The sequence below is a fragment of the Rhinolophus ferrumequinum genome, chromosome 11 (assembly GCF_004115265.2).
Source record: "Rhinolophus ferrumequinum isolate MPI-CBG mRhiFer1 chromosome 11, mRhiFer1_v1.p, whole genome shotgun sequence".
Classification (NCBI taxonomy): domain Eukaryota; kingdom Metazoa; phylum Chordata; class Mammalia; order Chiroptera; family Rhinolophidae; genus Rhinolophus; species Rhinolophus ferrumequinum.
In genome coordinates, this window is record NC_046294.1 from 40,551,536 (window position 1) to 40,567,475 (window position 15,940).

The 15,940-nt window shown below is 49.8% G+C and overlaps 1 protein-coding gene across 10 annotated transcripts in view; it reads right to left on the minus strand.

Moving 5' to 3' along the window:
* The window catches only part of MICAL2 (microtubule associated monooxygenase, calponin and LIM domain containing 2), a 207,570-nt gene that overhangs the window by 43,999 nt on the left and 147,631 nt on the right, over window positions 1–15,940 (minus strand). For 7 of the 10 annotated variants that reach the window (XM_033121332.1, XM_033121339.1, XM_033121337.1 and 4 more), the window contains 5 exons: window positions 14,396–14,579; window positions 12,648–12,817; window positions 7,956–8,030; window positions 3,174–3,328; window positions 598–1,924 (listed from right to left, as the gene is read on the minus strand). In XM_033121332.1, coding sequence (XP_032977223.1) covers window positions 598–1,924; window positions 3,174–3,328; window positions 7,956–8,030; window positions 12,648–12,817; window positions 14,396–14,579 — 1,911 coding nt within the window. The remainder of the gene's footprint in view (window positions 1–597; window positions 1,925–3,173; window positions 3,329–7,955; window positions 8,031–12,647; window positions 12,818–14,395; window positions 14,580–15,940) is intronic. The other 3 variants (XM_033121336.1, XM_033121335.1, XM_033121333.1) reach the window with 3 other exon arrangements.

Sequence of the window (15,940 nt, forward strand, 5' to 3'; positions counted from 1 at the left end):
GAACCTTGAAAATATTCACATTTTCATCCAACAATCCCATTTCTTGGAACCTATCCTTAAAAAAGTAATTCAAAGGAAAGGAAAAGCTATATGCAAAAAAATGTCCATTTAATACTATATATCAAATATAAATATATTCATATATAATTTATATAATATATATGCATATATATCTATAAGTTAAACAGTAAGAAAACCATTCATCAAATGATAACACAGCTACTGGATAGAATGTTCTACAGCCATTAAATCACATTTCTCTAGACTATGAGGTAATTAATTGGCTTAATACCTATAATACAATGCTGATTTTAAAAGATACAACATTTTATGTACAACTTAGTAAAAAATATTCATACATGGACAATGAGTGGGAAAGTGGTGCAATCATGGTTAATACCTTTGTCTCTTTCTAAACTTTCTATAACAATTTCAAATTTAATTTTTTTCAGATTTTTCAAATTCAAATGTTCCTACTTTCATCAGAATTTAATATGAAAAGCAAAACCAAGTGAAAGATGCCTGCTTATTAATCCGATAAGGATAACTAACTGCCCAGCATGAACTGTAGACTTTCGTTAGGAAAGAGCCACTTACTTGCATCTCGCTCTAGAAAAGGAGGATGGATCCTCTGCCCCAGGCGGGTGCTACTGAAAAGCTGCACCTGCTTCTCCAGGGGCTGTGCATTGTCCACAGGCAGCACCTTCCCCTTGGGGCTGTTAAAGAAGTCCTGGAGGTCCTTTCTTGGTTTGGATTCTTGGAGGAAACTCTCAAAAGATTTGTCTTTGAGTCTGAGGGAAGAAAAGACTGAGGTTCTTTTCTTTGGAAGCCTAGAAGCATCCGGGAAGGTTTCTTGCAAACTCACTTTCTCGAAGAGTGTGGGGACATCTTCCATCTTGTTGCAGGGTGGGGAGGGAAATGCAGGAAACATCTTGGATGGCCGGCTAGGCAAACTATGTGTGCGGAGGATAGGGTCCGGAGGGCCAGAGTCTGAGGGCTGGGCAGCCTTGGCTGTTGGGCTGCGCAAGGAGAAGAAGGCTGCGGCCCTGTTTGCCATGTTTCTCCTGGGGGACTGCGGGTCCCAGTCTTTATTGGAGCTGATTTTCCGGAGGCTGAATGAGCGAGTGCAAGTGGGTGGATGGGTGGTGGGCAAAATCTTTGATTCTGGTCTGGCCCAGACCTTCCTCCCACCTTCGGAGTTGGGGAGCAGGGGCTCCAGAGACCTTCGGATGGCATTTGTTATGAACCGCAGTGGGGATTTAGGTGCAGTCACGCTTTGCTCCCCTGGAGTCCTTTCAGCTGGGGTCCCCATCTTCTCCTGAGTCTCTGTCTGCGCTGGCAGGGTCTCTCTCACTGTCTGAGGGAGGAGCAAGGGACGAACTGGTTTCAGCACCCGGCCTCCTTTACCATTCTCAGCACTTTTCTGGGAAAGCCGTGCCCCAGCTTCCAGGCACAAGCCCTCAGGGTTAGAGTCAGTCCAATCCAGCAAACTGGTCTTCTGCTCCTGAGTGAGAACCAACTTCTTTAAGCCCAACTTTGTCCCCTCTGCGAGCTCTGACCCACCCTCCTCTCCCCTCCTGGGATCAGTGCTCCCGTCTCTTGAGTCCTCTCCAGCCCTGGGAGACATCTCTGGGTCTGGCAAACATCCTTCCTTCCCCCCAATGGGGTGTGGGCCTCTGTGGATGCTTCTGGTGTCCCCAAGAGGGGCCTCTGCTTCCTGACACCCATCAGAAGCCGTATCTGCAGGGCTAGGTGTCCTGGGGCTTGTGAGGCCTTCTCCACCAGGCCTCACCAGGCAGTATTCTGCCCGCTCTAGCACTTGGCCGTGAGGCAGATATAGAGGGATTTCCTTCGGTATTCCTTGGGCTCTGGCTCGCCTCAGAAAGATTGGGGTGGAAGGACTGAAATGACCTCTTGAGACCTGCTGGGCAAAATATAGCAATGATTTAGAAATTTCCAGCATTGATCTATATGAGGAAGGCATATCTCAGTCTATGGCCCACTCCCTCCATCTCTCCAGATTTCATATACTCAAAGTCAGAAAGAGTTCTTCCTAGGATGATTTCAGAGAGTCACTCTTTCTTCAAGTGGCTTCCTTGAGACCTGCTGGGATCTGCCTGGAGCCCCTGTGTCCACATTGAGCAAAGGCTTTTCTGGGTCTTGTATTAGGTGTACAGGAAGCCAGAAGGGAAGGCAAAGACATCGACAAGTTCCTGGGCCAGTGAAGGGAGGGCTGGCTTGGCCCCTGTGCATGGTCAGACACATAGGGGAGGACAGATGCCCTGTGGCTTGCTCAATCGTGGTCTCTACCAACAAGGACATTGCACCCACATCTACATTCCTCCAACTACCAAGAAACCAAGGCTTCTTCCTTAGAGCCTATTGAGGCAAGGAGAGACAGCTACCCTTCTAGGCTGCCACCTGGAACTGTGGTGGCAGAATGGCCCTTAGGACCTTCCAATGACTTTTAAAACCTGACTCGTGCCTCGTACCACTGAGAAAGTAGACATTTCTAGCATGGCCCTTGGCCAAGGAAGATCATAGGTAGACTCTAGAAGGCGTGGCTGTGCCCTGCCAAGAGCTCTGGCCGAGGGGCAGGTCATGAGACAGGAGCTTCACAAGGGCATGCACTCCTCTGTCTGTGTACTCTCTCTACTTCCCACACCCTAGAGCAGGGTCTGGCAGGTCACGAAGGCCTGGTAAGTTAATGTTGAAGGAAAGGGTCTAACTCTGTGTTTCTCAGTGATGCCATTTTCTACTCAAGGAGGATGTTGCTTCCAAGGTTCTCAGCTGCTTCCAAAGGCACCCTCAGGTGTGTGCCTGCCATCCTGAAGCTGCCAGCTCCTCACACCCTTGGCGAGGTCCTCCAGGGCACAGCATATGTCCTAGCATCTCTGCATCCCACAGCCCAGCCCAGATTCCATACCCTGGAAAGTTTGGTGAGCGAGTGAGTGGCTGTGCCTTTGGAGGGGCTGAGGAGGGGCAGGAAGAGCTTTGTGAAAAGGACTCATGAAGGAGGCGTGGGGTGGACTCTTGACAGAGCAGCTCACCAGCTCTGGCTTTGCCCTTGGGTGACCTAAGAGTGCTAAGAATTCGGAGTTAAGTGTGGAAGTAGGAGGAGTAGAGGCAGCTCACTTTCATAACACCTGTGCAGGGCCCTGAGGGGCACTTACCTGAGGTGGGAAGGAACAATCCAGAGGATTCCCTGGGACACTGCCTGAAGAAGATGGTGGGGAAGACGAAGCAGAAGACAACGGGGAAGGAGAAAGAGAAGGAGACACTTCCTTTGGAGGCAACACAGTTCTTTTGTTATTCACTGATGTCAAACCTACTAAGGAAAGAACATGTTCTCCATTACAGAATTGTTATTGCCTTATTTTACCATGAAAACAGGAGGTTTTAAGTGAAGTGCCAACTCTATAAAGGCAGTCAGAGGGAGGAAGATGTCAGAGATGGATTTGAGGCCCCGGTGCCCACAGATTGGGACTTGGAGGAATGGGTGTAGGAGTGGCAGCTCCTGTGAGGAAAAGGGGCCCCAGGATCAAAAGTCTAAGAACCATTGTGTTTCACACTCATGTGAGAATATTCCTGAGAGATGAAACAGGAAACCCCAGGGTGTTTCTTAGAAACAGAATCTACCACTAAAGTTCCCCTAAAGCCATCATGACTGGGGCCGGGGACTGCGTTAAATCACTTAGTCAATAAACCACCTGGCCTCTTCCCACAGAGGCTGTGGGCACGGACAGGTGAGGCAGCCACTGCTACTGAAACGGACTCTTCCTTCTCACATGTGCGCCAAGGGTCTCTCAGATGAGATGGTTAGTTTGAGATTTTAAGAGAACACAAGAAAGGGAAGTTAGAACGAATATCAAATCATTTGAAGCATATGGAATGCCAAGCTCCTGTTGGTCAGGGAACAAACAAGATGCAGTGTATGCATTCAGAGCGGCATGAGGAAGGAGTGTGGACCTCCTGGAGGACGAGCCTAATTCTGAACTGTGAAAGCTGAAATCAGTGAGTCTCCTGACAGCAGAATTCTGACAGCCGTAGCCTATAAGATCAATCTCGTACTCTCTCTCACCATCTCTCATGAGTGCACATATGCACACACACATGAAAATGTACCTTAAATCTAAAATCTCAAGCCTTTTGTTCTCATATTGGACCATTTCAGTAATCTACCCTCAAAGGGATTCAGAAAACGCCATGCTCCATTTCGGATTTGCCCACTCAGGATCCTTTGACCCAGCTCTTCCGTGAACCCTCCTAGCACAGAAAGGCTGCCCGGGACCACTGTCTCTAACTACCCATTCCCGTCGGACTCCCTGCTTCTGGCCGCTCAGCTGGCTCATTCCAATTTTCCTCTGAGGTGGCCAGTCTTCAGATTTTAGCTCACTTCCTAACTCAACCCGATCCCCTGGCCTCAGTTTTCCCCAAAGCTTTGGGTGAGAGGCTCCTCCCCTGGGACCCACCCAGGCCAGGGCAAACCCAAACCCAATCTGCGACCCAAGAAGCGTTCCTTTAAGACCCATTCACACCAGGGACCACGCAAAGGGATTTTCAGTATTCTGTCCTGCGTTCCTCATATACACATGCAAGCATGTCAAAGCAAGTATCCCAGTCCTGGGCTCTGAAAAGATGGCCCCCACACACATATGGTCAGCCAGTTCCCAAAGGGAAGCCCTCCAGAATGTTTCAGAGGGAAAAGGTAACTCAGGGGAACAGATCTGAGGGTGGCAGGAAGATGCTGCTGGAGAGAAAGATCGCTGGCTGCCAGGAGCTGACACCGGGAGGTGGCTGGCTGGCCTTCCTGTTACCAAACCCCCATCTCAGCCTGTGAACCTCCATCTCAGCCCACAGTGAGATGGTTCAAGCCTAAAAAGGCAAAAGTTGTGAGTCAGTTATTGCCTTGCTTCCTGTCCTGGACTTGCCAAATTCCTGCCAAATTCCTTCTTCTCCTCTTCCTCGCCCCCTCATTCTTTTCTTTCTGCCACCTCCTGGATCAAAATTCTGAACTTCTCTCAAAGGCCCATCAGCTCAACAAACTGCCTTTTTGTTCCCCTAAGGAGCTCTCAGGGAACCTAATGACATGGAGCCAGGGACACCTTGGCAACCAAGCCTGACAGGACAGCCTTGGGATTCACAAGGTCATGACCCAGGAGCTGCTCCCTCTCTTCACCTTTCTCTAACCCCCCGTCCCCAAACACACACACTCATTTCTCACACACTGTCTCCAGGAGAACTTGGGGAAGGCTTGAGGAGACGGGCTAACAAAACACCTGCCATTCAAGCCTCTGCTTGGGAGGTAGGTGCTGCCCTGGAGGGGAAGGTGAGGCCAGAGCACAGCTGACAGGTGACAGGGAATCGCCCTTGCCTGAGGTGGCCGATGTTTCCTCAGAGGATGGTAAGGGGAGCCTGGAACCCACCTCCTTTACACCCACACTAGCTGCCTGACACCGAGCAACTTTCTTAACCACCCCTTTCCATTTCCTTAACTGAAAAACAAGAAGTCAACTGCTGCTTCAGGGGAGAGTGAAGAAAGGAGCGGAGAAGTGTCCATTGCAGGATGTAAAGTGCTACACACTAGCTAAATATTAATTCCATCCCCTTCCCGTCCTCCCATGCACACAGGTGGTACCTAGTAAAGACACTGCTGAACGCCTGACCCATTCTAGAGGGGGCTGCACACCCACCCCAGCCTGGATTTCTCCAACTCGTGGGCCTAGCAACTCCTCATTCATTAACTCAGACCCTTCTCTGTTGACGCTTTCTTTTCATTAAAAGCTGGTATGGCCCAGCCAGGGCCGCCCTGCCATGTGCAGGCGCCTCCGCACTGGGTACCACTGGTCCTTCCGGTCCTTGTGTGAAAAGAGGGTTGATGAGCAGACAAGGGCCTGGATTACAGCGCCACATCCTGTCTGGGTCAGGTGCCTGTTCTCTGGGTCCTCTGGCAATTATGATCTTTCCCCTTGATCTTAGAGGTCATCCTGGTGAACATGGTCCGCTGGAGTTCTGACATCAGTCACACAGAACCAGCCCTTGACAGGGCAATGAATGGCCAGAGGGGCTGGTGCCCCATGTTCTGTTCCCTACTGCAGGATCAGCCTTACCACTGGGGTTTCCTTTGGGGCAAAACAAAAATGACCAAAAAGATGGCTCTAGTGGCTTTCAGCCCTGGGGATTTTCACAAAGACTAGGAGTCTGGGGTGCAGCTTCCCAGAATTTTGAGCTTAGGCAATGGCTCAAATCTTCCCAAAGTCTTGGAGCGCCCTCTAGGGGTGGCAGCCTGCACAGGCCTCAACCCACTGGCTGTATCTGTTCCTCCACTCAGTCTAACCTGCTTAGTTGCTGCTTCATTTGTTTGGTCTCTATTCAGACATTCATTGGCTCGCTCATTCATTCATTCAGGAAAGAAGGACTGGGTGCCTTTTTTACACCAGGCCCATGCTAGGCACCAGGACCATAGAAATGATTCAAACTCAAGGCCTGCCCTCAAACAGCTTCTACGTCCACGTGAGAACCAACGTGACATTCCTGGGATAAGTAGACACAGCTGAGGTCCCAGGCCCATCCCAGAAACCCCACAGCCGGTTAGCAGTCCCCTCTGTCCTGTGCCTCCTTCAGCACCCTGACCTTGCCGGGAGGGTCCCCCACCAGACTCCTGGCTCTCACCCCAGACTGGGAACGTCTTGAGAGCAAGGATGACCCCCCCTTGCACTAGTGGCATTCAGTAAAGTTGACTGGAAGCACTGGGATGGACTCTGCACCCAAAGAGCAGACGTGGACCCACCCATAGAAGCAGAAATTCCCATGACTGGGGGAGAGGCGGTGGTGGGGCAATAAATGAGATGACTTGTGAAAAGGGCCTGGCCCAGGCCTTCTGTAAACATTAACCGGCTCCTTCTCCTCACTCTCACTGCCTGGGCTGCAAGACAATTCAAGAGCTATTATAGGTTGTCCCCAGGTGAAGTGCCCTGCCCAGGTGTGCAGCCCTGGTCCAGCTCCAGAGGCACCCACTGTCCCAGCCTGACCCAAGTGAAAGGGGCCGAGGGTCTGGGGGTTGTCAGGAGAATGACTCACTGGCCAGGAGTCAGCGCTGACTCAGACGGAAGGAGTCAACTAAATCAGCACTTTGTTCCAACTACAACAATGTTTCTTTTTTAGAAACTCTTGTCTAACCCAAGGCTTTCCTGGGTCCACCTCTCCTAGAGCAAGGCCCGGGGAAGGGCGTGGAGGCAGGAGGAGGAGGAAGGTAGCAATGGACTTGGAATCACATGAAGAGTCCCTGCCCTTCTCCCACAATCAGAGGGAATCACTGCTCTGTAATTGCTGCAGTGCCAGCAATGTGGGTATCCCGGAAATGCTGTACAACTGTGTGCACGGTCACTGCGCCCCCTGGTGGGAGCCTGCTGCCTTGGTACCCGCCGCAGGCCCTGGTCCACGCCCACCCTGCTCTTCCCAGGGATGCTAGGACCACAGCCTACTCAGAAAAAGAGCACAGCAGTGTGTATTTGTGCATTTGTGCATGCTTGCATGCATGCACATGTGTGTTTCTTCCTTCACTGCTTTGCCTGCAATTGCATGAGGTTAAGCTGATTCCCCCAGCACAACTCCAGGGTACTAAATCAAAACATACAGAGACCCTGCGTCTCAGTTTCCTCATGTTTCAAAAGGCTTGGAGCTGATGTGCTAAGGTCCCTTCCAAGTGTTAACTGTACAGTTCTAAGACTCCATGATTCCAGAGTGGGGAGTGCGGGGCTACCCACAATTCTTCCTCTAGTCAGCAGCGAAAATAAGGTCAACCTTATATTTCTTTCCTTGCCCCTCACATCTAGGAAGCTAGGTCAGAGAGGACATGTAAGGAATGAGAACAGCTGCCCTGAGAATTAGTCAGAGAACTCCTGCCCACCCCCACCCTCACTCCCACCGTCACCCCTAGAGAGCTCATGACTCACTCGACTGGAATTTTCTTCTCCAGCTCTGGTATTTGCTGGGTGTTGGACAATGGAAGCTGTTGGCCCTTTGCAGAGCTGTAGTGGAAAAAAGAAAGGGTCAGGGAAGATCGGGAGGGCGGAAGTCTGTTAAATGTGTAGAGTAAACAGAAATTTTTCTCCTATGGTCCATTTACCAAAAGTTAATCATCTAATAATCATTCTTTCCCTCAGACTGTACCTCCTTATTTCTATAACACACACCTCCAATTTCTCATTCATTCATTCACCAAATATTTTTTGAGACTCTGCTATGGGACAGGTACTGCAACCTTTTAGAAAATGCTTCAAATTATGAGCCATCATTCTAACTCACCCATCATTAATAAATGTATATGTTTACATGTCTATATGCATACATGTATACCCATACATATATGCTCATATACATACGTGCATATACACACACACTTTTTTTTTAGCACAGCAGTTCTAAAAAACTGAAGTCTCACATCAGCGTCCTATTTACTCATATGTAATAGACAAAACCAGAGCTGCTCTCCTTGAAGCTGCAGAAAGCTCTATCCCCTCTGCCCCTTCCTCTCAGAGCCTGGAAAACCCTTTGGGAACCTATTTTAACTGAATCTCTGGACAATCCATCGCCATGAGCCTCCTCCTGGCCTTGGTTCCAATGCAAACACATTTGCAGGAGGCTGTGAACAGTGTACTGCAGACCCTCCACACAGCTGGGCCTTGAGAATTAGCTGAGCAAAACGAACATCACGTGCAGAAGAAAATTCCTGCATTGGGCCCTCAGATTGGGCCTCAGCTCCAGGTCTCTGTGGTAGTTCCTTCACAGCCTTGAGACGAAGAGTGGGGATGATGCATGCCTGAATGCTCACACAGGTGGGACCAGCAGGCATGAAAGAAAGCACACGGAGTGAAGTGGGTGTGGAAGCAGGGTAGGGAAGACTTGCATGTAGTGCTTTCTGAGTCCAAGGCCCAGCTGGCACAGCCTCCTCTCCCTCTGTAGAAAGTCCTGGATTCCACTCCACTACCTGCTAGTGCTCAGAGCTGGGCGTCAACTCCTACCGGCTGGGCTGTGCAGTGCAGGTGTCAACCACTGCCTGGGTGCTTCCTTTCCTCAGACAAGATCCTTCAGCTCCTTAGATCCTTGGTGCCCCTCCCTCCCTTCCTCTATCTGGAGATGCTTTGAGCCTGCTCAGTCTGGCGGGTTCCCAACCCCACAGGCCTGCTTTCATAATCACGCCCATGGGTTTGAGGGGAGCCTATGTGGACAGGCTCGGGGTGCAGTCTCGCCATCTCCCATTACACGATGAACAGTCTGCCTACAGTTTTGGTCCACTCCCTCCCACCAAGTGCAGGTCAGTATTTTCCATGCTGGCTGTTTTGTACAAGGAGCAAGCAGGCCTCAAAAAAGCTGCAGACTTCCGATCAAAGTTAACCTCTTAACCACCTAGTGGGGAAATCAAGAAACAGAACAGTGCTGAAACCTCTTACTGCTTCTCCTCAGCTTTTCACATTGTAGAATGGAATTGTTTAGAAATGGCTAATGTTCATGAGAGATTTTTCCATCACTGGTGATCATAGGCCACACGTGCACACATTTCTGCCACGAGAGGTGGGTAGTAATAGGTGCCACAATAGGGTGGGTAGTAATTTGATCCGATCATTTTGAGCAGAATAAAGCAGGGCTGTACCCTTCTTTTTAGCTTGTATTTTACTAATAGTGACTTTATTTATTCATATTTATTTTAAGGGAGTACTTCTGGAGCTCTTAGTGCATGCCCTACTACAAAAAGAGTGAGAGAGTACCATATGCCACATGGTACAGATATCATTTTATTGTTACAAACCAGCAGTGTCCCTTATAGGCCATTGGAATATCCTGTTATCAAATTATTGCCAGGAAAAAAAAAGGACAATTACCAATTTTTCTAAATCAGAGTAATTTGGGGGCAGATTGCCCTCCTAACACTGACTGGCTTATGTACAAGAACCCAACGCACTAGTCAATTCATTTAGTTGCTTAGGCATGCATTTTACAACGAACTCATCCATGCAGGCCTCTAGGACGCTGCTCTTTTGTGACGCCCATGGTACAGGACTTGGTGGGCCCTCCTGCATGAAAGGACCTAGGAGGCTGATATAAAATGCAGACACTTGCCCCAGTCTAGACCCACTGATTCTGAATCTCTAAAGGTGGGAAGCTAGGAACATGACTTTTCAACAAGGTTTTTAAGAATCACTAAACTAGGTGTTTTCTGAGAACATTACTGAGCATTTTCTATGTCCTTGATGACACAGCTCTATTTCCAACCACTATCTTGGGCAGGCTGTCCGGTAAAGAACTTTGGGGGAGGCAATAGTTTCCTTGAGGAGCTGAGGTAGTCCCAGAGTCTTTTTGCCAAATTGTGTCAAAATGTATATATCATAAAAATGACCATTTTCATCATTTTTAAAGTGCCATTAGGGACATTCACATTGTTGTGCAGCCATCACCACCGTCCATCTCCAGAACTTTTTCTTCATCCCAAACTGAAACTCTGTACCCATCACTCCCCAGCCACCCTTCCCCCCAGCTCCTGGTAGCCTCCATTCTACTTTCTGCCTATATGACTTTGACTATTCTAGGTGCCTCATACAAGTGGAATAATAAATATTTGTCATTTTGTGTCTGACTTATGTCACTTAGGTTAATCTATGTTGTAGCATGTGTCAGAATTTCCTTCCTTTTTAAGGCTGAATAAATTCCATTGGGTGGATATGGCACAATTTGTTTATCTACTCACCTGTTGACGGACAGTTGGGTCAGTCCCCCCTTTTTGGTGAATAACACTGCTATGAGCATGTTGTACAAACCAGGATTCTTTTTAAAGCAATATCCTGGTCTTGCCCCGCATTTCCTTGGCTCACCTCTGAGCCATTTATCCAGGTGAAAATTGTGATTAATGAAGCTCCCTAACACCCACAACAGGATGTTAACCCTACATTACCTGGTAAAGTGATGGATTCACCACAACCAGCAACACGAAACAACCCTTAGACTATGCCAGGGATTTTAAGCTTACAAAGTGGTCTGCCTAGCAGCGATCAAAACCATGATGGATGAAGATGAAATCGATTGCTTGAAAACCATGAGGTCTATCCACTTCTCTGTCTACATTTTATTTTGGAATTAAACTGGGCTGTCAGAAACAAAATGCTTTGGCCACACTGCCTTGTTCTTTCAACCCAACCCCACCACCCTGGGAGAATTGGTCTTGTCTAGTCATGTTTTGTTGTCCTACCTTCAGCTGCCAGCAAAGGATCCTGTAAGAAACAGTCTCGGGGAAACTACGGCTGCATATTTTGCAAAGACACTGTTCAAGACATGATATAATACACCTCTTAATATCATCTATCTGACATGAGCTGGAAATTTTCTACCGAGTGAAGCATTAGGAAAAGTGGTACTTGCTCTGAGACCTGCTGCTGTGAACAAATATTTTTTCCCCTCATGAGCAATGAAAATAATTACCTACTTCCTTTTTAACTCTGGCTGCCGGGAAATTCGGGATGAAATGTATGATTCTACTAGCACAACTGTTTCGTACTACGGTCTTCCTCTCTGGAGTCTATACCTCCTAAACTGGTTTTGTTAACCTTGATCTTGAGGCTTTATCTTTCATTTATATAGACATACAACTTTGGTTTATGTCGTTCTTGTGAATTGCCTAAAATCCCCTGGCAATTGAGGAGAGAAGGGAAATGGAGGGAAGGAATGAAAGGCAGGCAGGCCTCCTATTTATAAGTGAGGCTGGAGCCCAGAGACAGAGGTGGAACTTCTGCTCTCAGCCACCAGAGGGAAGTGCAGGACAAGCTGAGCTCTGGCTGGCACAGGGCAGCTTAGGCGATCCCTCCCGCTGGCGGCAACTTTCTGTTAGTCCATTCTTCCCACCCAGAGGTCACGATTTGCTGTTGACTGGATCAAAATACTCTATTCAAGGCCACCTGTGTTAAAACAGCTGGGCTTCTAAGGACTACTTCTTAGGGGGTCCAGCACTGGGCCACACTGCTTACTAGCTGGGAGACCTTGGCAAAGCACTCAGTTCATTTGCTCGCCTGTAAACTTAGGCTTTATTATACTACTTAGCTCACGGGGATGAAATGGGGCCAGGCATGGGAAAACCCTGCCCATTACAGGTACTCAGTGCACGTGCATTTAGTATTGTGTGGGCAATTTAGTGCATTCCACAAGTCCCTGCACTGGTCACGGCCCTGTGCTGCCAGCAAGTAGCACCAGGGAAGCTGTGGTACCCAGGAGCTAATAGCAGCTGAGCCCACTTCCCTTCCCTGGGGGGCTATGGAATGCCAGAGGGGCCCCAAAGGAGATATTCACAAAGGAGACAGAAGGGAGACTGCTCTACACAAGAGGGTCCTGTGACACACAAAGCCAGCCAGTTCCCTCTGCCACCTCCTTATTTGAGATTCCAAAGCTTTTCATAGAGATGGAGGCCGGGCCTGGGTCCAGTCCCTTTACCCCCACTTGCATCCCAACCCTCAAAAGTCCCAGCCCCACTGCTTCCGAACCTGAGGGTAAGACCTCCTCCCACCTGGTCCTCCGTGAGGAAAAACTGGCTGTGGGGCTCTCTACTCCCTCCCATGTCTCAGGATCAAGCGGGCCTGTCTTGCTCCGCCAGGCTCTCTGCTCACCATGCAGAGCTCTGGGTTCCTCAGGGCACTGCGGAGAGCTTGCCCTGGTCAGGGCCTCCTTCAGGGAGGTGTGCTGGGTGAGGGGCTTCTGCAGGAGTGGGGGTTCCGGCCGCCGGGGTCTCTCTCCACCAGAGTCCTCACTGCTGCCGCAGTCCAGCTCTACCTCAGAGCTGGAAGGAAGGAAGGAAGGAAGGAAGGAAGGGAGAGTGCGTGAGTGAGGAGCCCTGCAGTTCACCCCCCACACCCACACTGTGCTCTGCCCACCACTGCGGCCAGCAGACCACGGGGTCTGGGCCAAGGGAAGTGATTTGGTTACCTCTGTTCTCAGCACCAGCGTCAGGCTTCGTTATGAGCTGAGCTCTGTTCCCTACAATTCATGTTAAGTCCTGAGCCCTAGTACCTCAGAATGTGACTGCACTTAGAGACAGGGTCTTTAAAAAGGTAAATAAGTTAAAATGAAGTCACTAGGGTGGGCCTAAATCCAATATGGCTGGTGTCCTTACAAGAAGAGGAAATTAGGACTCAGACCAGTATAGCAAGAAAAGGCCATGTGAACATGAAGACAGCTATCTAAATACAAACCCAGGAGAGGAGCCTGGAACAGATCCTTCCCTCACACCCTCAGAAGGAACCAAGCCTGCTGACACCTTGCTCTCAGACTTCCAGCTTCCAGAACTGAGAAAACAAATCTCTGTTGTTTAAGCCACCTAGTCTGTGGTACTTTATGGCAACCTTAACAAGTGGATACAAGTGTGGGTCAGAGCAGGAGAAAGAAGCCCAGCAAATGTGGGATGCAGTATTGGTGTGAAGGCTGGTCTTCTCACCTTCAACCGTATCCAGACATAACTTGTAAGCTCTCCGGGGTAAACTGAGCGCATCTTTAGGGACCTGGTCCTAACCTTCAGGCATTTAAATTCTGCTTGCCTCCCTGGGATTGGATGGGGGAATGGAAAAGACTACCTGGGGGAGGGAGGGAGTGGGAATATTTAACCTGGATCTCAAATGACTGGCAGGAATTTAAGTGGCAGGAGAAGTGGAAACAGGGTGTGCTCGGCAGTGGGGACATTGCTAGGCAAGCACAGTCCCGGGTGACAACGCACAGAACCTGACGTGCAGTGACATTTTAGTGAATATATTAATATTTACTCTCTCTCTCTAAGCCCAGCAGGTTTCTTTATGTGAGGTCTTGGCCTATTGCCCCCTACATGCTTTGGTGAACGATCCATCAGACCGCCCAAGTCCACTGGTCATGGTATCCCAGTCCTGTTTACCAATTAGCCCCAGAGGTGGGCCTGTGACATGGGTGGAACCAGTTGGAGCCCTACCTTGAAATCTTGATATATAGACATTCGTTCACGAATGTGTGCTGAGGCCCTCATTAACCAGAGTCCCACGTGGAGACAGCCTCTCTGTGTGTTGTAATCTGAGTGAAGAGGGACAGCAGCTATTTGCATCTCTGGCTCCAACTTCACTTGACGTGAGTACCACCCTCGCACTTCCCCATCAGATGAACCAATGTACTTGCTTTGTTACGTAAACTAGTTGGCATTGTTCTACAGTTTACATATTAAGCTTTTGATCTTACAACTCCCTTTGAGACAGGTGCTAGAATTGTCCCCATTTTACAGATGAGGAAATGGAGGCAGAAAGAGGTCATCCTGCAAGTGAGCAGACAGAAGACCAGCTCCTGAATGCTGTCCCCCTTGCCCAAGCCATTCTGCCTTCATCCTGCAACGGCCTGAGCATACCTGCTGTCATCACTGGTGACCAGGACACACACAGCCAGCACGTCCTGCCCGACCACATCCTCTCCAGGACTGATCCTCACTGAGGTCCACTCGGAAGGCAGGGGAGAGGTGACTCCACCTTCCACATCACTGGTCTCTGGCTCCGGGACACTCTTGGGCTTCTTGGGGGAGGTTGGCTCATCTGCTGAGAGGAGAAGAGGGTCTACAGAGATGGTGGGCATGAACAGCCCCGCAGGGCACCTGCTCCTCCTCCAGAGGCTCGGGCAGGCTGCTAGTAGGGCCTGGAATATGTCCCTGTGTCTCCACTCCCTCCCCGTAACAGAGTTGTGCTGTCCTGTGACCTTGCAGTCCTTCCCACTAGAGTAGGTGGGGTGTGCCTCCCTGCCCAATTGACGTGAGGCATCACCATGAAGCTTGTTTTATCCAGTGGAAATTAGTGGATGCAATGTGATTGGCAGCTCTAAATGACCTAGCTGTTTGGCTTGTCCACTCACACTCCTGCTAGTTTGCCATAAGAAGAGCTTGTCCCAGATGGCCACTGCCCTGGTACATATTGGTCCCCAATTGCGGGCACATGGAACAGAGCTGGAGCCAACCTGTGGCCTGGAGCCTGGCCTGGCCAACTCCCACCCTCAGACCTGCAGCTTGAAGCAGAGCCACCCAGTCAACCCACAGACCCATCAAGAAGGAAAAGAAATGCTACAAGCCACTGAAATTTCGGAGGCTTGTTGCACAGAATCACTGTAGCAGAGACCTGGCTTATATCTGAGTACAGGTATGTGAGTTTGTGAGCTGCATGCACAGATATTTATCGACAGATGCTACTGATCCAGGCCCACGCTGTAGATTTGGAGATGAATCAGGCATGGTCTCTGCCTTCAAGGATCTCTTTCTGCCCCACAGGGCAGATGAGGTACGTTCACCAATATCAACAACAGAAGGTAGACCGTCTACGCAGGAGGCCGGCACAAGGCGGAAGGGGAGGCTGGGCTGACTTCAGGCCAGTAAGTGCTTTCACTTGAAAGCACCATTTTAACAAGGGCTGAGGATGAGTGGCATTGGAACAAACAGAGAAGGGAGAGGTGGTGCTCCAGGGAGTGGACATCTGTGAGCGAAAGCAACATGGGGAAGCACTGCCAGCTGCATGGGAACAGCAAATCAGCCCATGCGGCTGGAGGACAGGAGGGTACGTAAAAGAAACCAGTGGGACAAGATGGCATTGACCTCAACCAAAAAGGGCCTCGAACGGCAAGGTGAAGAGTGGGTTTCACTCCAAGAGCAAGCACAGAAGGGCTGGAAGAAGGGGACGGGCATTGTCAGATTTCCCTCCTAGAAAGATTGCTCCAGCTGCAGAGTGGAAGGCAGACTGGAGGACCCACAAGGCGTGGGGAGGGAGACCAGTGAGGAGACCTACAGGCCGAGAACGTGCACCCGGAGAAGAGGAAAGTGAGGGAGTCGACAGCAGCCTGCCAGGATGGAGCAGCTGCAGGCAGAGATCTGTGCCAGGCTGCACTGGTACCAGACCTGTGTCCCCCACACCTCAGG